The 23,733-nt window shown below is 40.3% G+C and overlaps 1 protein-coding gene across 1 annotated transcript; it reads right to left on the minus strand.

The window, feature by feature from the left end:
• Window positions 1-677: 677 nt before the first annotated feature.
• LOC115239687 (zinc finger protein 527-like) lies at window positions 678-2,661 on the minus strand. The gene is made up of 3 exons (XM_029814345.1): window positions 2,471-2,661; window positions 2,003-2,159; window positions 678-1,691 (listed from the first exon to the last, which is right to left on the minus strand). Exons 2-3 carry the CDS (start codon window positions 2,150-2,152, stop codon window positions 816-818), a joined length of 1,026 nt encoding a protein of 341 aa, XP_029670205.1. The 5' UTR covers window positions 2,153-2,159; window positions 2,471-2,661; the 3' UTR covers window positions 678-815.
• Between the last annotated feature and the right edge of the window lie 21,072 nt (window positions 2,662-23,733).

Genomic DNA, 23,733 nt, shown 5'->3' on the forward strand with positions numbered 1-23,733 from the left:
ATGTACTTTATAAATATTTCAAGCTACTTAGAACATATGAAAAAAAAACAAACATGTATAATATAAATGCTTTGGTAAAATTGATAATATATATAAAAAAAGATAAAAGCGCATTTTTCCTTTATGATGTAAGTTGAAACAGTTTCATATATTTGGAAGAAATCTGAGAGAGATATCTTTAACATAATCTTCTATAAAAAATTTTATCTATAATTTTAATCTATACTTTTATATAATATAAAGAAAAGTTGACGTATATGTTTACAACATTATTCAATGTTGATGATAGTAATAATATTATATGTTATGTAACATAATTAACTAAATTATATATACGAAGTAATAATAGTAATATTTCACAAAATATTAAATACAACAATAATAGTAACATATCATAAATAACAAATTAAATCTGTATATATATCTTGTTCATGATGAATATTAACCGTATACTTTAATTACAAAAGCATACTTAGTGCATTCATTTAATTTATAATCATTTGCAATAGATCCAGAAAATTGCAAATATATCAGACATATATAGAAATATATATATATATATAAATTATATACTAAAGAATTACAGTATATAATAGATTTGCAATAATTATACGAAAAGTCGTACTATAAATAAGTTTAACAAGACTATGTCTTTTTGTAAAATACATTGTACTTTACTCAATATAATATTCGTCTTGTGAAAATTTTTCTTTTATCGGAAGATATAATAAGAAATTGAGGTAGCGCGCGTGAACAGATAATAGATACACATCTATGTATATATTTTACCTAACAAATATCAAATGGTAAATTCTCTAAGTTTTGCGAATTACATCATTAGTTTTGCAAACTAAACTTTCATCCGAAGTTAAATTCTGAGTTTTATGAACTTCCTTCTCAGCGGAAACTGAATTCTCAATTTTGCAAATTATATTCTCAGCGGGGATTAAACTCTCAGTCTTACAAACAACTGTATTTGCCGAAGTGTTCGATGTTTCGCGATGCATCCATTGGTGATTTTCCAGCGTGAGAATACTTCTGAAATACTTGCCGCATTTTATGCAGTAAAGATTACACTTCTCGTGACTCTTCCGATGCTTGTTGAGCAGATCCTTGCGCGTGAAGGTCTTGTTGCAGATCGTACAGGCAAACTTGTCGGGATTCACATGCAGCACGTTATGCCTCGTCAAGTTGTCCAACCTCGTGTACTTCTTGGTACAAATGTCACAGGTGAACTTAGTCCTTTCAGAGTGACATCTCTGATGATACTTCAGATATCTCTTCTCGGCGAAAGTCTTTTTACAGGCGCAGCAGACGATCTGGTTGTTATCGTTCTTTTTCACGTCCATATGATTTGTCAATTCCTCATATGTCGCGAATTCTTCCTTGCAGAAAAGACAGACAAACTTCTTCGGCTGCTTGTTCCTCTGTATATTTTTCAAAAAGTCTGGATCGGTCATGATCTTGTAGAGGAAAGAATCTTTCAATTTATCTTCTGGCTCGGCGGAGGTACTTGATGCAATATCATCAGCGCGATTGGAAGCATCCTTTGTTGACAGATTCATGACCTCCACGTTATTGTTGTCATCGTTAGTGAGCGAAATATCGGTGGATGAAGGCAAAGTCATTTCATTACTTAAACTAGTGGATGTCATAATTGGAATCAGAATATTTGAAGATGGAACATATGCCTGTTAAATACAATATTTATCTTAAGATTTAAAAAATTAAATAAACATGTAATATTAAACAAAATTATATTTCATAATTTCATAATTAGGTGCATACGAAATATGCATATAAAATTTTTTATATGATTTAATCACAGAGATATATTTTTCTAATAATTATATATATTAAAACAGATACCTTATAGTCCATCTTTATTTAATAATTTATACATTATTTATACATTTTATTGTGTATTTTAAATAAATTCCTAATTATGCAAAATATGACGAAAAGACTCGCAAAAATTATAAAACATATATTGATAATTTACCTGATATGACTCCTGGCCATCTATTGCATCCGTTGAATCATAATTTTTTTCAGCATCCGTACTTTCTTCATCTGAAGGACTTTCTGTTGCAGATGCAATCTTAATACTATTATGGAGTATTCTGTGTCTTGGAACTGTTTTAATTCTCATATTTGTACTATAACAATCGCAAATAATAAAAATAATTTAATATCAATCTAAATTGATAATTATGCAATAAACTAGTAAATAGTAAATTTTAAGTTCTATGAGATTGTATAATCAAATTATATTGCTAATGGAACATGTTATTAATATTAGCTTATAGTAATATTGGTAATCTTATAATCAAATGACCATTTATAACAACAATAAATATGAAATGGATTTAAATAAACTTAATAAATAAAGTTAGAAATTTGAGATTATTTCAAATTTGGAAATATACACAATAATTTATGAGGAAGATTAACAGTAACTTATACATACTTATATTAAGAAGATGATCAATGATTAGCTTCTCGTTATTTCAATTGAAAATGCAAGCACGTAATACTTTTGGTATTCTTTCACTGATTCATATAATCTTTGCAGCGTGCGATACATACTATACGAAATACCGATCACGACTGACAAGATTATCGCACTTAACTTCGAATTATCCGTCGCTCAATTGACCTCAGTGCGACTTTGATGATCGACACGACAACAAGAGCCTTAGCGGAGTCGCGGGAATGAGTTTGCAAACATAGGTATAACTTCATATTCATGGAAATAGGTTATCACGGAGGCTACTTTCTTCATAATGTTGTGCTTTATTTCGTACGAACACGGGAGAGAGAATGTATTTACGTCCAAATATATTTAACGATATTTTAGAAAATTTTGGCTATATCTTTGAAATGAAAAATTCTAATAACAATAATGCATATAAATATTACGTAAAGATTTGATATAAAAAGCATATTATAATAATTTATTTAATGACTTTTTACTATAATTATATAGGTATATAACCATGTATAGATACCTAGAAAAAAACATTAGTGAAAATATTTGCTTTGCAAAGAAAGAGAAAGAATAGCACTTATATCGACGCGATGTTAAAAAAAAGAAATCGAGATACAGAGCGATGAAATAAAAGAGCGGAGATAAAAAAGGAAATGCGAAGGGGTCAAACATAAAATTGGCAAAAAAAAATTTTTGCTGTTCAGTACGATGTATCTATAGTCATTCTTGTACAGCCCCGGTCGTTAATACGACATAAGGAGGAGCCAGGGTTAAAGCGCGAGGGTGAAACGAGGATTTTTAATTGTAGTTCGTCCGATGTAACCCCGCTCGACCCGTCGGTATTGTCATACCCGGGCGGCGCTTTTCTTTATTTCCCCAGTGGCTGGATGAGGTTATACATTTTTTTAAACTACGGCAATGCCTCCGTCTTCTTATTAGCAAAGCTAATTGGAAATACAAATGGTTATTCACGGTAAGAAAGAGAAGGTTGTGCCGAAGAGTGACTGCGGGATAGCGCCAGGAGTTTGTAGATATATCTAAAGAGAGAGAGAGAGAGAGAGAAAACGAGAGAGAAAGAAAGAGCGGCCGGGGCAAAAGGGGAGGTGGTGGTACACTTCTGCGTATTAAGGTTGTATTTGCTCCGGATAATTAGGACTTTTTCCCGGCCAATTCGGATGAATAATTGATTTTGCTGCTCCCTGTGCTGCCTGTCTGTCGCTCTTGGAACTCTTCGAATGACAATCATCCGGAGAAAAATACGGATCTCTGCGATGAAATATTCAATATCTTGCACAGTATTATATGCGTCGAGAAGAACGCAGGGTGAGAAAATGTCTTCGAATAACATGCAATAGCAATAATAACTATAGTTTGACTCTGTGTTTTGAAGATCGTTAAATAATAAATAAAAATATTTCTTTTATAGAAAATTGTGGAAATTTATAAAAAAATAGTAAATGTTTCGTTAAAAAAAGTCAATTTATAAATTAATTAAAAAAAATGTATAAAAAATAAAAGGCTTGCTAAAATAAAAAATAACATCGTTCAAAAAAAATATGTATTGTAGGTGCAATATTAAATTTAATAAATATCAAATTTTTCCCAACAGAGATATTCTTATATCCTGACTTGACAGATCGTGATAAGAAAAGAGCGTTCTACGAACGATGAGTCAACGAATATTTTTCACTCTTCTTCAGTCATATTTAACGAAAGGTTTTCCGCAATTTTGTTAGCAACGTGAAAGCCGTCGAACGTCTTTCACGAGACATTTTGACACCCAGTACATCACGCTCATTCCCTTCATCTAGTTATATTACGTATACAATATCTGTGTATCGAAGCTAGTTGATCCTGGTAGGTCCCCTTCCTCGACGCGAGGCCATACATCATACCACCTTCTTTATTAAACTCATATTTTTCAAAAAGTCTCACCTTCGCTATCTGGAGCGCCTCCTCTCGCTCGCAACTCGGAAATCAACCCGGGGAGAACAAAAAATTCATTTGGCATTCGAGCATAAGATGGATATGAAAATTTTTATGCTAAAAATGATTTACGTCTGCCTCACCGATATGAGTCAACTAGTTTATAATCATAAATGATAATAAGTAAATATATATAATCTCTCTTTATTTAATGAAAATTTCTACAATAAGCATGTTAATAAGCGTTTGATATAATTGTATGAATAGATGAAAGTCAAACATTGTAAAATTTGCAGAAGACACATCATTCGCCTCTCTTATCAACTGAAGTTGACAAATTTTCAACAAATTAAATTTTTCACGATAGGATGGAAGAAATATTATATACACGAGAATTGACGAGAGGAAGGCGAAGGTTCTTTAACGACTGGCGTTTTCATGAGATACATCGCGCGACGAGTTCGTTGTCTCTTCGTAGCGCCAAAAAGTTAGGCCACTTTCCTTCGACGGGCGAAGGAGAGATTGGCCGTTTGGCGGGCATAAAGAAGAAAGCCACCCCCTTCAGTTTGCCTTCCAACGCACCCTTCGCCACCTCCGCCGGTCGCCCCTCACGACCCAAAAAACCGCGGACGGTTATAAAGCATTCTTCCAGTTTATTAGACGGAGACTCGCAGGCTTCTCCTTATATTAAGCATGTGCATTATTAATGCGGTGGTATAACCGTAAAATGCTGATGAAAAAAAGTTGCCGAGCCCCGCGGGTGTTTCTTTTGCGGCAAGGTGAAAGAAGGAACGGAAGCTCCTCCGAGATTGCTGCCGCAGCTTGACTGACTGACTCTTCGACTCATCGGATATTATATTGCGTGAAATTTGAACTTACAGACGCTTTTCATCGAAAGAGTTATTTGCGAGATAACGTGAAATTTTGGAGTAACAACTTATTAATCTCGTGAATAATAATTGAAATTCTTATGTAAATATACGAAAAGCACACAAATAGATGAAAAGAAAAATTTGACGTATTAATAATATCTTCAATTTGTGATCGATCAAAGATAGCATCGTGTTTGTAGACGACAATCGATTAGAATTTTTTGCTAGACCGTTCCAATGCGATAAGACAGCGCAGCAATCTGGCACAGCACAGGAGTTACACGCATCAGGGATTTCCATGGAAATCGATGACACCCTCGACGATGTAACTTCGGACGAGAGAGAATCGTCGAATAGAATGCCCGTAACTTATCCAGATAAGGGGTTGTAAAACGATGCTGTAGCTATCTGCCAATACGGTCTGCTCACCCTTCTCGCGGGAAGGGAGTGCCTGCATCCAGGTTGCGGGTAGATATAGGGAGCAATTTCGCAGAAATTGATGCCATTTGAATATCGTCTGCGCCACGACACGCTCTTCCAAGATGGTGCCGTTCGTAAAGACGTTTACACGATTGTCGGAGATCTCTATCCGGTCCATGCGCGCTACGTCGACAAATACTGTTGAAACACATTGGTATTATGTATATGTTTCGTGGATCGTATTTCTATTGCGGGCTAGGCGTGCGGTACTTCACAAGGAGATGGAACGACTAACGTAAACCGGCGTCTGTTACTCGACATTTGTTTCTCCGTCGATCGCATTAACTCGTGAAGAGATTAAAGAGAGGATTAAAATGAGTAGCGAATTTTTTTACGATCAACATTATTTGTTATTTATATAAATTTTATCAATTATTTAATTATTCACGATATAAATGTTGTAAATGATCATGTTTTATATAATCTTATCTTATATCATAATTATTCAGAAAAAAATCTATTTTATATATCTGTTTACATACTCTCCATACTTGGCGGAATATATATCAAGAACGAATATCTATAGCAAGCAAAATGTGAATCTCTTACGAATCCCTATCTCGTGCACAATGAACGATAAAATTATTCCAAGTTTCATTGAACGTACTATTACGTCATATCATTCGCGGAAATACTTCCGGATGACTTTAATCAGGGCGCACCTTTACCCCTGGTGTGTGATTATACTTGGTGACTTCCAGATACGTGCCAGGGTTACGTCACGTGGGTGTTACCAAAGTCTTGTTTATCAAGTGCGCCGCTACACATAGTCGAAGTATATATATACACTCTTCTCGGTGCCCGTCAATGGCGCTTCTTAGCTTATGCATAAAGCCCCTTTCGCCCATCACCCTCACGCCCCGCCGGTCCCGTCTATCCGTATCCACCTCCCGCAACCTCCTCATCTTTCACGATTTCATCCCTGCCGTTTCAACCCCTTCTTCGACCGGTAGTAGCAGATCGGAGTGTCTCGCTCGCTCGTTCGCTCTCGCGAGTATTTCCGCCAGAATGTATCGCAAAATCTATACCGGCCTAAGGGGTGCGACGGGAGAAAGGGGGGGAGGGCGAGAGTAGCAGGAGTGGGCGACGGTGGCGGAGGCCAGGGTGGTTTTCGAGAAGGGTGAGCCCCGTCACATTTCACTACAGACTAATAACTTCTGAATATTCATTTCGTGTTTCTCCTTGCCTGCTTGCGAACCCGTAAGCAAGGCTAATGCGACTTTCACAACAGAATGCTTGATGTTTCCGGAGATACATCGGACAAGAACAATCGAAATTTGATGATTTTAACCGATTCGCTTATTACACATAAAGTACATCGTGATAGTGTAAATTGATTGATGAGTGATTCTTAATTTGTACGGATTGTTTGAGGAAATAATCGGCGCGTTTCGTGTGAGATGAGTTTAAGGGGTATGTACTCTCCTTCGTCGAAGCGAGAAAAACAGAGTAGCTTGGAGGCGAGGGAAAAGCGAGAGACGGTCGTCATGGCAACTATGAATTAAGTAATCAATGAATTATTATTGACATTGATGTCTTCGCTCTGCTCCTCCCACCCCCCTGCTACTTGCGATACTTCAAGACTCATAAAGCAGGTTGCCCTGCGTTTCTGATTAATACACCGGTAGTATATCTCAGTGGATTTCAGGATAAAGAGACGAAAAGTCTGAAACGAGAACGAAACGAAGCGGGTATAGCTCGCTAGATGGAAAATGATATCCGTGGTGGGTTTCTTGTGTAAACATAATTTTTCTGCTCTCTGTACATTCAATATAGGAAGCGTAAATGAATAGTTATATTCATGGTTTTTATGCGATTAATAATTAATTAAAAATTCTTCACATTTAGAAATATTATTAATCCTCGCGCTTAATAGATCCTTATCGCTTTTAATGTATTACGATCATTTTTAATTCTTTTCAGCTTTTCATTCCGAGAACCCCTATCAGTTTACAAGTGTACATTAATATGCGAAAAGTTTAAAAGAGTTTTCGCTTTAAAACATTAATAAAAACAAAATGTAATAAATTAATGACCTAATTGCTAATTTAATCTGATTAATTTGACTAAAAATATTTCTCGCTTACGGTTTTCAACCGCTATCCGACTTTGGCTCGCTCTTTATGTCGCTAAGGTTTCCGACGTTCGTAATTCGGAACGGTGTCCGTAGAAAATACGATAGGACGCTTCGTATCGCGAAGGGAGAGCGGGGCAAGAGTGGCCGGAAGAGGGTGTGGGGGAGAAGAGAAGAGGAGAAAGGAGCACGGTGGAATGCTTCGAGCCAATAGAAGAGACTCCGCGCCAGCTTCAATTTCACGATCTTCGCGACAAATTAGCACGGACGAATTTCCTGCATCCCCTTCCTTGCACCGCGTTCTCTCACGGAATTTCTCGCATCAGCGTTTTTCCGTCCTCTTCGATCAAGCTGATTGGCAAACGCGATTATTCCCCAGCGAGTTTGTCTCTTGGAAATTACTCGTTAGTGTTTGCCATCTGATTTAGTAAGCAATTCCGTTATCTTGTGGAACACAAATAATCTGTATATTTTTACATTCTAATACAAAAATATCTCTTCGATACATAGCGTAAAATGTTTAAGCATCTATATGCGGAGAAAAGCGACAGAGGAGAAAACGATGTAAACAGAAGTGGAGAGAAACAGCGTGCTAGATTCCGTAACGTGAAATTTCGAACAACACCATACACCATGTAAATGAATGAGAAGCGTTGCGCGTGAAAGGCACTACATCTCTGCGAGCATCCGACGCGTCGTTATAAAAATGACTTCGCGTTGCGGATTAGGATGGAGGGATTGCGATGGCTTTTACGCGCTAAGATCGAGGACGATTATAAAAAAAAAAGGAAAGGCAGGAGAGGGCGAATTAAATTTTCACAACGACAACTGACAATCGTGAAATCCCGTCCCTTACCTCTCCCCATTATCCTCCCCCTCCCCCGCGGCGCGACAGTAGACGGTCCGGCGTTACCGACCCTCCATTGTCTCCGACAAAACAACTCCCCATCCTCCCATCCTCCTATTTCCCACCCCCGGTTAGGAAACGTGCGATAATAAATATAGAGAAAATGAAAAATTATTAAAAACTTCCTTTTTAACCTTGGTAATCCTCGTCGCCCCTAGAGATGCCGCATTAAAAACTCGCCGTTTCCCTGCCCCCCCCAATCCCCGCGGCTCCTTCCCTCCGTCTCCGCTTGCTCTTTCCGCACCCTCGTCCACCCCGGACTTCGCGGTCCTCGGGGTTGGGTGTCCGGACACGCGAATTATTTATACGCAGGAGTCTCTCTGACGACATTACCACAGTGTTAGCATTAAATCATAATGTACGACCCGTTACGAGCCACTGTGATTCGGCCTTGCGCGCGCTCCCGTGTCAACGAGAGCTCTTCGCTCGCGCTCGCGTGCTCCTTGTTTTTGCACTTCTAAAGAGCGCGAATAATTATTCTCGGAGTCGGAATGCCCGTTGATTTCCCGCGCGTAAAAAAAAAAAAAAGTACGGGCGATCATACTTTGTATGTATGGATCGTTTATTAGTGGTGATACGTCACTTTCATTACTCTCCGTGCGCAGAGATGTAGAAATAACGCTTTAAAGATATATAAATCTATATTTTTAAAAATTGATTTAATATATTAACTCTCTCTGGTAACCTAATAATTTAGTTAATAAAAGTTGAAGTTTTCTGACGATGTTATACCGAACGATTTGTATTATCACACTCGCGAGGAGATAACGCGAATAGTTATGCAAGTTTCGCGTATCGCTTGGCGAGGCAGGTAGCTTTTTGCCTTTACGTAGATCTACGAGTAATCACGCGGGATGGCACAAAACAACGAAACCGCGTCGTATAATAAACCTATATTAATCTCGTAGGAAAGAGATAAAGCGATATTATCGAGCGAGTTCGCCGTCAAACGTCGACTCACCTCCGCGTCGTAACTTTTTCATGAATAATCCCCGAGCTAATTTGAATAAATTATAACCGACGGCGTTTGACGGGGCTCCCAAATTCTCGGCGACGCTATTGATAGCCGTGAAAACGGAAGAGGGGAGTCCCGCTGCCCGCGAACGTGCTAAAGTAGAAGGATCTCTGCGGCTTCCATTAATTCCTTTGTCTCGCGATTCTGTCACGGCCTCGGGGGCCGATTTTCAAGGACTTTTTTCCGCAGAGTCCATTAAAATATCAATTAAGACGACCGTGTCCATCTCATCTTTTCGCAGAATCCAACCTTTATTTCCTGACGATTACGTCGAATCGATATGTCTAACCGTATACGATCAACCGAGCTCATTGTTAAGTCAAGCAGTTTCATTGTTTCGAAAGAAAACATAAAAAAGAAATCTTATCCAGATGATGATGAAAGTATATCTTTTCATTATTTTAAACACGTAAAAAACACGATAATCTTTAATCCTCTGTTAATAATTTTGTATCAAATAATTTATATTAATATATCATTTTTTATCCAGATTGTTTTTCGTTGCAGATTTTTATTTTCAAACAGCGAATAGCGATTCGAATTAAAACCGATTAATTATGGAGATCGGTGAAACACGTAATAGGGCAATTACCGCAGAAGAGCATCGACATGCGGATACCGAATACCGTCTCGTAACAATAATGCTGTCAGAGTCAAGCCGTATGATCGTGAATGCGCGCATTCATCCGGCTCGATAATCCAACTTGAAAGGTACACGTCCGGGGCTTTTTCTACTTACTACAACGGCGCTCAGAAGCACGTACGTAACGAACAAACGTTTCCGGAATACCTGTTACCTAGGGCGCTGGAAAAAATATGGGAAACCCCATCCTTGGAGAACGAGCAATGGTGGGGATAGCGAAGAAGGGGTGAGGAGAGGGGGCGAGGAAAGGGAGAGGTCGGTTTACCCAACGTAGAAGGCGCGCATGAATTGGCGTGTGTGCGCCGCTGCTCACACGGACACGAGCTCGCATGCGAGCGAGCGCAAGGGTTGAATTTTAATTATTTTCTCTTTGGTAGGTATAATATTTCAATGCTCGGCGGAGCCTGGCCGACCGGGCGCTCGCCTCTCGCCGCCATCTCTGTCAAGTAATGTTATTATAATTATACGCGTGTGCGCTTGGTCGGTCATTTCTTGTGCCCGTCCATCCCCCGACTATCCCCTGGCCGCCCTCCCCCCACGCACACGGCGCATCCTCTGTGTCCGTCTTTCTCCTCTTTCTCGCCGTCTCCGCCTCGCCACCCTCTCGCGAGCGCCTCTCTTTTCGCTCGCTTCTCGTCTCGCCTGCGTTCCCACTGCCTGGGTATTGTGCAATTAAAATGTCGTAATTGTCCGTCGGAATTCATCTTGAAATTCGTGCCTAACCAGTCGACGCGACGCGTTGATGTCCACCTTCCTTGAGTGTGTACGTTGCACTCGAGTAATGCACGCGAGATATCGACATGAGCAAGGGATTCAAGGCTGAATATTTACACAGATTGATATTTTTTTATACTAGTCTGTGAAGGAGTTTATTATTCAGAAATAAAGCAAATTAAAATAATCTTTTGTAAATATGAAAAATAATATTGCAATATCATGTTTGCCATGTTTAATGTGTCGTTAATGTTTCATACTTTAAATTAGGTCTCTCCAAGAATTTACTTTCGAATGAAATGGATTTTTCCTTCCTTTCGTCGAAATGTCTTAAAACAGAAGAAAACCAAAAAAAAAATCACATAAAATCATTTACAGTATCTATGCGTTGTTATTTGATAGTTAATTGATCGTTATGAAAAAAATGATTTTAAAAATTGCAAATGAAGATAAAAGACCGTTGGATTCGATGAATTTATGAGGAAGTCTGTATTAAATCAATTAAAAATTTTCAAGCAGCGGCATATAATCTCTTCATGGTGAAGTCACAATAAAAAGAATAGCATATTATTTTTATTTATGTTATAGCTTTTTTGACTCGCGATAATAATTACATACGTTAATTTGAGAGGCATAAACTATACAATAATTGGAGGACATTTGTAATAATTATTACAATAATTCTCTTCACAAGGATTTTCATTATATATGAATTTTTTGTAAAAGGTAACCGCATAAAATGTGATGATATATGCGCAAATACGATAAAAATGATGTATTGTAAGCTTTGTGATCACCGAGCTATGATTACGTTGTACACGTAATACAAAAAATTGCTCGTTTAACTTTACGAAAGTACTGAGTCTCCTTTAGCGAAGATTCCACTAAAAAAAATCTTAAAAAAATACATAAACGAGGGCATAAAAAGTTTTGGACGCCGAAAGAGAGAGATATGAAAAAAAATAGCTCGGTTGTAACATAATATAAATATCTCGTATACATTTACGTTGCTTGAAAAGAACGTGTCGCGGCCGCGGTCGATGTTGGCGCGGTGGACGAAAGGCGAGTCGTCGGCCGGATAAAGCCGGACGGCGTATGTATGCGATCACCTGAAATTCAGAATTGCAAATTCTTTAATTCACGGGACGCGATGGCGATGGCGATGGCGACGACGACGGGCGGCTGCAACGGAGGTCCTCCGCTCGGCAGGAAAATACCTTCGCCTGACCTATACAAACATCGCGGGAGACGAGGGGATGTGTATTCAAAAATTTACATAGGTACATTCTGATTAAAGTGTCCTAGAAAGCAAATCTAATACAGCAGCGGCGAGAGTACGCCAAATCTCTCTCCCTTCCCTCCTCCTTCTTCCCTATTCCTCCTCTCTCTTTCCATCACGCAGTGAGAAGCTTTCTCGGATGTGCGAGGACGCGAGGAATTGTGCGGGATGGATTATTATATATCCTTTGGAGAGTTTTCGCCGGACCGGCGGAGAATATCGGGATCGAATGACAGATGAAAGAACTGACGGTGTTCAGTATATCATGATAATTGTGGGATTTATTACTCGTTGCCGAGGTTTATTATCCCGATAACGCGCTAAGGTGAACGTGACGAGAACGTAGAATAAATAAAATCACGGAGCGAGAAGGAGAACACTTAAAAAACGGAGCAATTGTGGAAGAGAGAACATCTCGTAATGAATTTCTGCGATTGATAATAAAAATGTGACCGCTCGGTGAACATAAAAAAGATACGAAAACCACGTGCGCGCTGGTATTTTCGAAAAAAATCATGTTTTATCCCACGGCAAATAAGTAAAATCCGTCTTGTGTCTGTCAAGTTAACGACAATGGAACAGCATACGTTCCACACTCGGCGATTGGATTCGCCAATTAATCACCGGCCGAGCCGCGGCGGCACGCATGAAAGAATAACGATGCGGAAACGAAACGAAATTTAAATATTCTCGCGTTGTTCGCGAGGAGGAGACCGAGGGGTAGGAAAGGGCAACGGTATCCGCGAGCATTCCTCCGCATCCCTCGACGGTTCCAGGACGGGGTGGGAACGGGCGAGCCTGGTGTAATTGCAAAATTGCATTAGCTTTGTGTTCTTCCGCCGTTCGCCCAGACGTAAGAGATACGCGTATGTAGCGCGTTGCACAACGAACGATTTATATGAATGAGAGAGAGAATTTTCGTTTCTTTTTTTTCCGTTCAACGTCCCCAATCCACCGCGTGTGTGCCGTTAAGTGATGGTCTTCTTTCCGGAATAGCGGCTACGTTCTTGCCAGATTAGCGAGACAATTTGCGAGAATCGCGTTTAAGTATTAGATTCAATCAACGAATTGCCATTATATAATTCAAAACGGAACGAACATATTTTTAAATTTCGATATTCGTATTAATCCAGCGATACTTTCCCTCCGTGTAATTTTCCTTTCGCAACGTTGTGTGATATTTGTACGATCTTATCGGAAAGCGTCACGAATCCCTTCGTTTGGTCGTACGAGTCGATAGCATCTACGAGAGCATCGAAAGGGAGGTTCGATGCGAACGAAAGATCTCGAGGGTCGCGCGCGGAACGGAGATGCAGAGAGAAGCCTCGTCGTCTGCGAGTGTTATTTGCACGGTATCGAGCACAAGCCTCCCCCGTCCTTAAACCAGACTCGCCATTTCCCCGGCTCGTTTCGTTTCTCCGGCGACAAATAAGCAACAGAACGAGCGCGGCCCTATCTCGCGCCGGCAACGATTGCTTGAGAAACGCACCAGATTCCTGATTCCGTGTCGCCTCTCGACTGAAATTTATCTTCTTCGGTCCCTCTTGCGTCAGACATCCTACTACTAGAATGTCGTTTCAAATTCGAATCGGATCTTTATCTCCGCTCGTCGGATACATTTTAATTGGAATTTTAGAGGGATGAGCTCGTGCGACATCCACATTTGAATACCGATATGTATTAATAATTTTGACAGGACGAGATTTTATTCTTATCACCTAAAGAATGAAAATGTTAAAGAAGATTATTATTAATCATTACATTAATACACAATTCTGGCAAAATATTTTTGAATAATTAATTTTATATTTTGAATAATTAATTTTATATTTTTGAAAATATTCAGAGAAACTATTGCATTATACTATTTAAATTATTGCTTATAAATATCATAAATTTAAAAGGAGAAAATATATCAAAATTTTTAATAAAAAATAAAGAAACTCGTTTGTTATATAAATTTTGAATAATTACGATATTGTTAAAGATATCACATATTAAATGATTTACAATTTACAGCTTATAATTTTAAATTTGTAAAGCGATAATAAATATCACAATGAAATTTGGTACTTCAATAAATATCAATGTCTCGTTAAATACCGGGAAACGTGACGCGGTCTGGTATACGCGAAGCGTCTTTTTCACGAAGGAGATGCGAGCCTTGACACCGATAATGCGTCCGTTTGTATTCATCCAGTTATCGACGCGAAGGGTGCCGGCGGGGATAGAGGCTCGACAAGGTATTGTAATACCGCAAGGTTTTATGGGAAACCTGGGGGCGTCGTCGAGCCCCGCGAGAGACGAAGGACGAGCGGGGAGGAAAATTGAAAATGAGCATAAAAAGCATAAAAAGCGAGACGCAGGGCAGATTGCCGTGGAACATTCTTCGGCAAAGGGGCAATTCATTTTCGTATGCTATATCAATTTCTTGCTTCGCCTCCTCGCCTCGGCCATCTCCTCGCTCTCCTCGCCCTAGCGTCCCTACGTTCGCAGCCACCAACCTCCGATCTATACGCGTTTCATCCCTTAAAACCGTTAACTCCGTCAGACATCAAGGGGAATGCGAATTAGCTCCGGCCGTCTTATCCGTGCCGATAAAAATGGCGATGAAAAAGACGATGCCCGGATCGTTCTGTCGTACCCGCCGTCTCGTTCCCATCCCTTCCCCGCTCCTCGTTCTCCCAATCGAGAGTTACCTTAATGGAAGTTATGCCTTAATCGATCCCTTCCTTGCTTCCTTCCTTCCGAAGTACTACGCGAACGGTGTTTACCGTGGGCGTAGTTAACGATGCTTTGCGAGTAACGACTTGCCAGTACGAAGAAATTAAGATTTACATGAGATAATTAAGGATTAAGTAGAACCCGCCGCGCGTTCGACGCATTTTCGAGGGTACGTCGGACGTATACGTGCGTGGAATAAGGCGGACTTTTGGTTTGATAAATAGGTGAAACACATCCTGGAGACGAATGCGACATATAGAGGCGTGAGCTTATTTCGTGCGCTCTTTGACAAATATTTTTACAACTCTTATACTGTTATGTACATTCTTCACATAAAATCTTTAAATTTCTGAATATTTCACCATAAAAGTTGTTTACTATTTACCATGGAAAATGTTTACAACTTTTAAACCACGATATTATAGAGTTTCAAACATAAAAGAAACGAGAAATTCCAAATATTTTCTACGAATCTCGTATACATCGTCTATTACATTCACATACATATACACGACCCTCACAAATGTACGCACATTTTCCGAAGTGCGGGAGCAAAGGGTTGAAGGAGGAAGGCCAGGCTCTACGATCGATCATGCATTATAGACTGGAAGCTGACACCTGGTGATAGATCGTGGTAATTAAATAACTCGTTGCGATCAGGCCGAGCTCGAGATTCGGTCCGCTGGTAGGAAGAAGAGGGCGGCGGTGGCGGAGGGGTCTCTACCAGCATGTGCGCGTCGTCCCTGGACGGGATGTAATTGACAAGGCAATTGATAATCGCCGTCGGGTTGACAGTATCTCCGAGAATTAGCGTTATACGCGAGCGTCAGGGCTCTCCCCCAAATTGGCGCACAAATTACCAAGACGTCCGAGGATGCAGGATTTCGCTAGCGATCGCATGATTGTTTTGCAGCCTCATATTGCAAAGTAAATAATTTGTAGATAGATCTACAATATATTATAAGTAATTTCGATAATTGAAAATAATCTCTGACTGTATGACTATCGCACAAAAATAGAAGAATTGAATATTTAGTGTATTCTTTTTTTCTCTTCAAAATAGATTATAATTAATTAATAAAACATTGCAAAAATATTTTATAATAATATTATGAAAATAATTGATTTTTATAAATAACAGTTATGCATAATAGAAAGAAACAAATCACAGAACAGCAACGGCAAAAATTTCGATAAATATATAAAATGTAATTTGTATGTTTATAGAAAGCTTATTAAAGTTTATTCAAGAGAAGCCAATGGTCAGTTGACCTTATCAGAAAATCGAGAGCCGAGATCGGCGGGGTAGCTGCGACCTAATTAATAATTGCGACTCGGCTCCACTCGACCTCGGGGCGACTCGACTCGCGGTCCGGCGGCGTTTAATTATTTCAACGTGAAATATGTATAGCGGGTGGTCCGCAGAAAGCGAGAAGGGGTTGGTCGAAGCTGCGAAGCGACTGAGTAACCTTATTCACCATTGTCGGGCCGAGGAACAGTCCGAGTATGAAGGAGTCTGTTCGCCGGGGGGTGGAAATGAGACACGGTGCCGGTCGAGCCGGCAAAAAAACACCGCCTTCTGTTTAATTTCATTTTTAACTTGAGGCTATATTTAATTAAGAAATATCACGAAACTCTTGACGTATATATATGTATATATATAGCCGAGAGATGGCGGACAAACGGGGTTTTAACCCACCACCCATCGACTTGTCGCAGCATGAAAGAACGACCGAGACGGTTGCAGCGCAGGCCAAGTGTAAATTAAAAAAAAAAGCTACGGCCAATTTGTACGGGACAATCTCACGTTGCGAGAAAAAGGAGAGAAGGAGAACGCAGAGTGTGAGAGAGGTCAAAGGGTGGAAGGTTGGAAACAAAGTTATCGCAGCGAGACGCATAGATGGTGGGCTCCAACATGCCTTCAACACGCGCTTCGAATCGACAAATGTTGCGAAAACACGTTGCTTCACGTGCACATTATCGAGCTAACTTGTATGTAATTTTCTTATCACTTTTGACGCAAGTCTATAAGTTCTCTTATCAATCTTTGCGGACAAAATACTTATTCGTCGGCTCGGAAATATTCAAACAGATTCTTTATGTCAATAATATGTTCCTTTCTATGCTTTGTTGATAAAAAATACTTTTTAACGTAAAGAGCCTGTAACAATGGAATTATCACAAGAGCACATAATATCAAATACTCTTCTGTGTAATCTAAGAATTACATTCGCTATTTAACAATTACAACAAGTGTGCTTTGCTCGACAGAGCGTAAATTACTGAAAATACACTTTTCCTTTTACGATGCGCCGAGCTTGTCTCTCATTCCACCCCTTTTCACGCAAGGGTGCGCGGATTTGGTCGCGCGCGGTGCTTCCGAAGTAGTCCCTAGAACGAGGGCTGATTATGTTTATTCGTGTGCGACGACTAAGTATATTTTTGGTTCTTCTGATGTCTCACGGATGATCCCAAATTGCTGAGTAATGGTAGTTCGTATGCCGGAGTGGTTACCGACAACCAAGAGCAGACGCGGGAAACGGCAAGGGTTTGTAATTTGTGCTCGGTGACGCGAGATCACCGCGCTGGCTTTGACTCGAGCGAATAATTTCACCTATTAACTTTACGTCCTAATTACCGATATATCATCGTATTGTCGACGTGCTGCCCAGGGATCGCGCTTTTAGTTGTCGACGAAAATGAGTGCGCGATTCCACTGAGACGATTATAAGATTACGATAGAAAAAAAATGACATGCTGATTTGATAAAAATCAAAGTAGCTCTTCCTGAATTTTGATTCGGTCTCAATGAACAAGAAAAACGTCGGCACGATTGTTTTTCTCCGTAACCGCAAAGTGCAGCTGCGAAACAACGTTACGCACGACGTTATTACGTTTCGCGCTCTCGCATCGACCAAATCTTAATTATTTGCAATTTTACGGACGCCGGAACGTAATTATAATGCGAGCAAAGGACCATATCGCTGTAGGGTCGCGTGGTTGGTGGCGCAGTTACCTACCCCCTGACCTCCATCCGCCGGCCACCCCTCTCTCCTCTCACTCTCTCATCCTCTCTCTGGCGTGCGTTTTCGCTCTTCTCTCTCGCTCCTCTTTTCTCCTTCCTTTTGCTCTTCCTCTCTCTCTCTCTCTCTCTTTTCTCAACAACCCTCCTCAGAACCGGCGGCGCACTCGCCGTGAGCATTTCATCAGAAGCGCCGTCGAGTTCCACAGACCACTTAACTCATAAATGAGGGATTATTTCATCGTGTAATCGCGTATGGACCAAAAAGCATTACAATTAACGCTAACCAGCTGCGCGGCGACGTCATGCACCCGCGGCACCGCGACGTCAAATAGAAACACGATGCTTGGTTGCCGCGGTACTGCTGCGCGTCGCACGCGGCATGTTGCCTTTGGATATTATTTCGTATTTATCGCGATGAAAGCTTCGGTTACATTGCCCATAGAATGCCCAGGATTTTGAAGATGATGCTTTGTTTATGCGATTAGCAACGAATTTCGCGATTTTCGCAAACGCGTGTATTTAATGTACTCTTACATTCAACCGTAATTCTTAATCTTCTGTACTAAACTCCACACAATATTTAAACTTTAATATACCATATTTAATTTTTTTATAATAAATCAAATATATAAACTATTAGCAAACCTCTTCTAAAAACTCTATAAAATTTATTCATACAAAATGATTCACACGTAATTACTTAAATAGTCTCAATAAAATCTGTTACTAAGACGATAAAAAAAAACAGATCAAACAAATTCAGTCAGAATTTATACATACTTCGCCACAATTTGGCAATCATCGCGAGTTTTCATTTCCACAGAAAGCGCTACATAAGATCAGCGCAAAGCGAGGTAAATCGGGCGATCTAAATCAATCGTACGGGCGATTAGGCGCGTTTCCAGAGCAAGATGGCAGGAAGACGCGGGATTTATCGTTCCACGCAGTCTTTGACGGCGAGAAAGAGCGGCGAGCCGACGATTCTCCACCTTCTTTCGCACGTGATCGATCCGCTCTTTTCCACCCTCGGAGCAATAATCCTGGCTGGAGTTAATATATATCGCAAGACGGAAGAAGACAGAGAGAGGGGGAAATCAGCAAGGGAGTTTGAGGAGGACGGTGGAGGGAGTCGGCAGTGAGGAAGAAAGAGCCACGCCAATACATCACTCCGTCGGTCGTTCGGCGCGGCAGACCCGCCAAAATAGCAATTACCCCCGCGGAATCAAATGAAATAAAATTGCATTATCTGGCATGCCATGGCGCGATCAATCATACACCCTTTAGTCGGCCCTCGCGAACACCTTCCGCCCTCGACTCCCCCCTCTCCCGCCCTCGTTCCTCACCGCCGGTCCGCGCGCGGTCGTTCTTTCAGGATATACCTGTCTATACCTGTATATATATGTGATGCGTGTACGCGTGTGTTACAGATCCCGGGCCTCAGAAAAGTGTCGACGAAGACGAAGAGGATTCCATTTGGCACGACTTGCGCAATCGGTCATTGGCTGACGCGGGGAAAAGAATTTGTTCCTCGAATTCTTTCTCGAAAATAGAGTTTGTGGACAAAGCTAAACATAGCACTGTTGGTGAGATTAATTGCACAGTCTGTATTGACATATTTATTAAGTGCCTTTTATATCTTTATCAATAAAACCTCAAAACTTTTTATATACTCAACAATTACATATTTTTACTAAAATAAATTTATTCTAAGATATGTGTAAAAATATGTTAAACGCATTTGATATATTATATATATCATACATATATATATTTTTTATATATATCATATATACCTTCTATTATCTCGAAAAAATATTAATAATAATAATAGTAATAAAATAATATTAATTTTGATATTGATTAGTATTGGAAGATATTATTTGTCATTGACTGTAAAAATATAAATGTGATTAACGGTTCCTTTTCTTCCTCCTGAAACGTCGGGGAGAAATACACAGAGGCATATACAAGCGAGGCTTTTATAGCGAGCAATGCGATAAGTTCGTACCGCCTCGGAGCAGTGGCATGATTATTACTATTGCTATTATTGTTGCGGTTACATCGACCGCGATCACTCAAACTCGTTAAAACTTTCGGCATTAGTACCGACTTCGGCCTGCATTCCACCCTCCTTCGTGCACTTTCCGCCCACGGCCGCCTTTTACCTCGTCGGTAGCACCCTCGTCGCACCACATACACATGTACGGATATGATGCCACACGCATACCCCGTCACTTCGATGAGAACTTCTTCCGCGCTCCGATAAAATTGGCAGTGCGGCTAAATCGCCGCCTGGTTTTGCCCGTAAAAATACGACGTGCAAGTTTGTTTTGATATGTAATGATTAATGCTAATGATATTACACGATAGCCGGAAAGATAATTAAAAGATAACGATGTTGTGAATGATTCGAATAAACGCTATCAAAATATGCTTTCTCGAGAGATTCGCTAGAGAAATTATAAATTGATTGAAAACGATTCTTTATAATTTTTATTATCGAAATTATCAATAACTTTTCTCGTTTTTTCCGATGGCTAATAATATGGCACTAAATACTCACGTTATCGTATCGTTCGATTGCCGCATAACCATCGCGTTTTTCCGAGAAATTCTACCTAGATTCAGTGCCACCATAATTCCAGGCTGCACAGAGCCCAGATATATTGGACGTACGTCCAATTCTTTTCCACTTCCTTTCGAAAAACGGCGCTCGTAAACACCACGAAGGACGCGACGGTGGCATGAAGTATGAGCTTGGCGTGCGGACGTTAGAAAGTATCTAGGAATACGGAATTAATCGCCTCTTTCTGTTCCATTCTGCGCGCTCGTATATGCATAATACGCACACGGTGTTACCATCGTGGAGATATCCGCAGGTGGAGTGGAAGCCGCCGGAGAAAGGAACGAGGATATAAAAATAGATATGAGCCACAGGGTTGAGGGGGGGGGGGGAAAAAAAAGAGGGGCGGGGGAATAGAAGTGGCCCGAGCAAAAAGGCGGAAAGTGCAGAAACGCAGAATGGAGAAAGACAGAAGGACGGGGGTGGCGCGGCGAGAAGGGATGAACGGCAAAAGGGAGAAGGCGCGGAATGTATGGAGATTCGGAGTCATGCGATTCAACTATAAAACTCGGCGAGTTTTGCAGCTGGCGAGGCGTCGTACCCCCCTCGCTCTTCCTTCGCTACCACCCTCCCCCCTCCCCCGTCCCCGACACCAACCCGCGCCTCTTTCGCCCCCTTTCCTTTCCGCCTTTCCGCGGTTATTTACGGTTTGATTCGCCTTATCTTCCCAGCCACCCCCAACTCCGCCGTTCTTTTTCTCGTGTTCCTCGCCTCGGCCCGTACCCCGAAAACTACCCCCTCCCACCGTAAAAGATAGTCGAACCGAGCGGCCGCGGACCCCCGCATCACACTTGTTGTTAGCGGCGGCCGTTTCCGGCGACGGTGGGCTCGATATTTTACCAATCCGACTCGCCAAATTTACCGAAACCTTTCTTTCTTTTCGTCATGCGAGGTTATAAACTTATGAACAAGTATTTATTAAATAAGTATTGATTATATATAGGCTTACGAAATGAAACAGTATTTCGATAAATTTTGATTTTCCTCTGTTTCTTCTCTCGATAAAATTGAGGATAATATTATTACCATCAAAAATCAGATTGTTAAATGATAAGATTGATGCCAATCATTATCAAAAATCTTTCAATTTGTATATATTATATTAGAGATATGAGGAAATAGTTCTGGCGCCAACCATTTGTAACTTTAACGTACAATTTTACAGCTCGTTGGCGCTCAAACAACGAATGCAAATTCCAAGCCAATTAACGAAGGCTTTTCGTCGATTTAGAATCGAAACACCGCTGTAATTCGCCAAGCCGTTCATATTCCAAGCTGTACACTGGATTACATCTCCAAAGCAAATACTTGCGCCTCGTTAAGGTAACAATATTCAAACAGAATCTGCCTTAACTGTTGCGCAGCTTGTTTTGGTTTGGTCCTTCGACTTATCCATCCTGAATTATTCTCCTCATGGCTACTGAGAAAATGGGAATATCGAGAGTTACTCAACTTCTCATCGCATTAATTCCTCAGTAAGAAATTAAATATTCAAGTCAGAAATAAGGACGCAGTAAGATGTGCACTGAAATTAAATAACTTAGTTAACGTCTCATCTGAAATGCAATTTCTTATTTCAGTTTATTGCAGTATTTCACACTGGAAAACTTTTGCATTTTATGCAATAAATTCTGCATCTAAATGCTTATCTTAAACTCTTTTTTTTTTTTAATAACCGCACTAACAACTATTTTTGTTACGATCGTGTTAAAACTATAAGCTTACAATTAGATTAAAAATTTAACAATTTAATTCGAGGAACGCATCGATATAATTTTGCTGACAATGATTACAAATTACGATATTAAAAATGCTTGCGAAAATAATGATTAAATTTTTTAGCGTATCCGCAATATTGCAAAATTGAATTTCAACCTCCATTATTTATTCGTTGATTTTATAACCATGTGGTGTCCATCGTATATGATTTCTACTATTAAAATTGAATTTCGAACGGAAACATGCTACCACATAATCACATCTACTATACTATATCAATGTATGAATAGAACAGCGGTGTGTATGCATTCAATTACACCGAGCATATACGGATATATCCGCTGAAGGACGCGCGGCGTCTTAGGAATTCTGCCAAGCATTGAGCTTACAAGCGGATACGGTCGTCTGTGACGGTCCTCCTATCCGTCTGTTTATCGTCTATTCCGACATTTGGACAAGGTCTCCCTCCTTCCGACCGCGAGCAGGACCAGGAGTCGTCGCCTGGCGATCCTCAAAGCCCCTTAGTGCCGTTTCTCGACCGGTGTCTTCCTACAACCGGTGAAATACTTCTTGAGGATCAAGGGAAGAAAGGTCGACGTCTCAATGGACCGGACAAATCACACCGGAACATCTATCCGGTGTATGTATTTTGATTAGCTCAATGGCAAACGGCTTTGACGTATTATTCTGGGGTAACATGGCGTGTAATCAACGTGAACATTTAGGTACCGCTGTGCTAAATAATTATATCAACATTGAAATGCTGTGTCCAAATCGAAATTTTTGTCTATTAGATAATTTTATTTAAACCGTTGTATCTTTTACAATTTTTAAATATGAAACATTCTTCAAATAATTATCAAAGAATTAAGTTAGTGTGTAAAAAAAATATCACAATTAATACTCGCCAATTTATTCCAATGCGATACATCAAAGCGGCCATTACAATCGTCCGCTCGTTGATTCATTATAAGACCTCCACCCTTATCCCGTTCAAGATCCACGGCTTATCGATATTCGGGATCGTCTGGCGGTCTAAGAACAAGATTTTCATGGGACTTGGTAGAAGTCGGTGAACGTCGAGCTTTGACCGTCGCGTCAAAGACGAGGATAGAGACTGGATGAACGTGTAAGGGTGGTTGAAGAAGAGAGAGAAGGAGGGAGAGAGAGAGGAAGACAGAGAGATGAAGAGCTGCCGGGTACAAATGCTTTCGCTATCAGTTGGGTCTGGCAGCGAATCC

The sequence above is a fragment of the Formica exsecta genome, unplaced genomic scaffold (genome assembly GCF_003651465.1).
Source record: "Formica exsecta isolate Colony F162 unplaced genomic scaffold, ASM365146v1 scaffold393, whole genome shotgun sequence".
Taxonomy (NCBI): Eukaryota; Metazoa; Arthropoda; class Insecta; order Hymenoptera; family Formicidae; genus Formica; species Formica exsecta.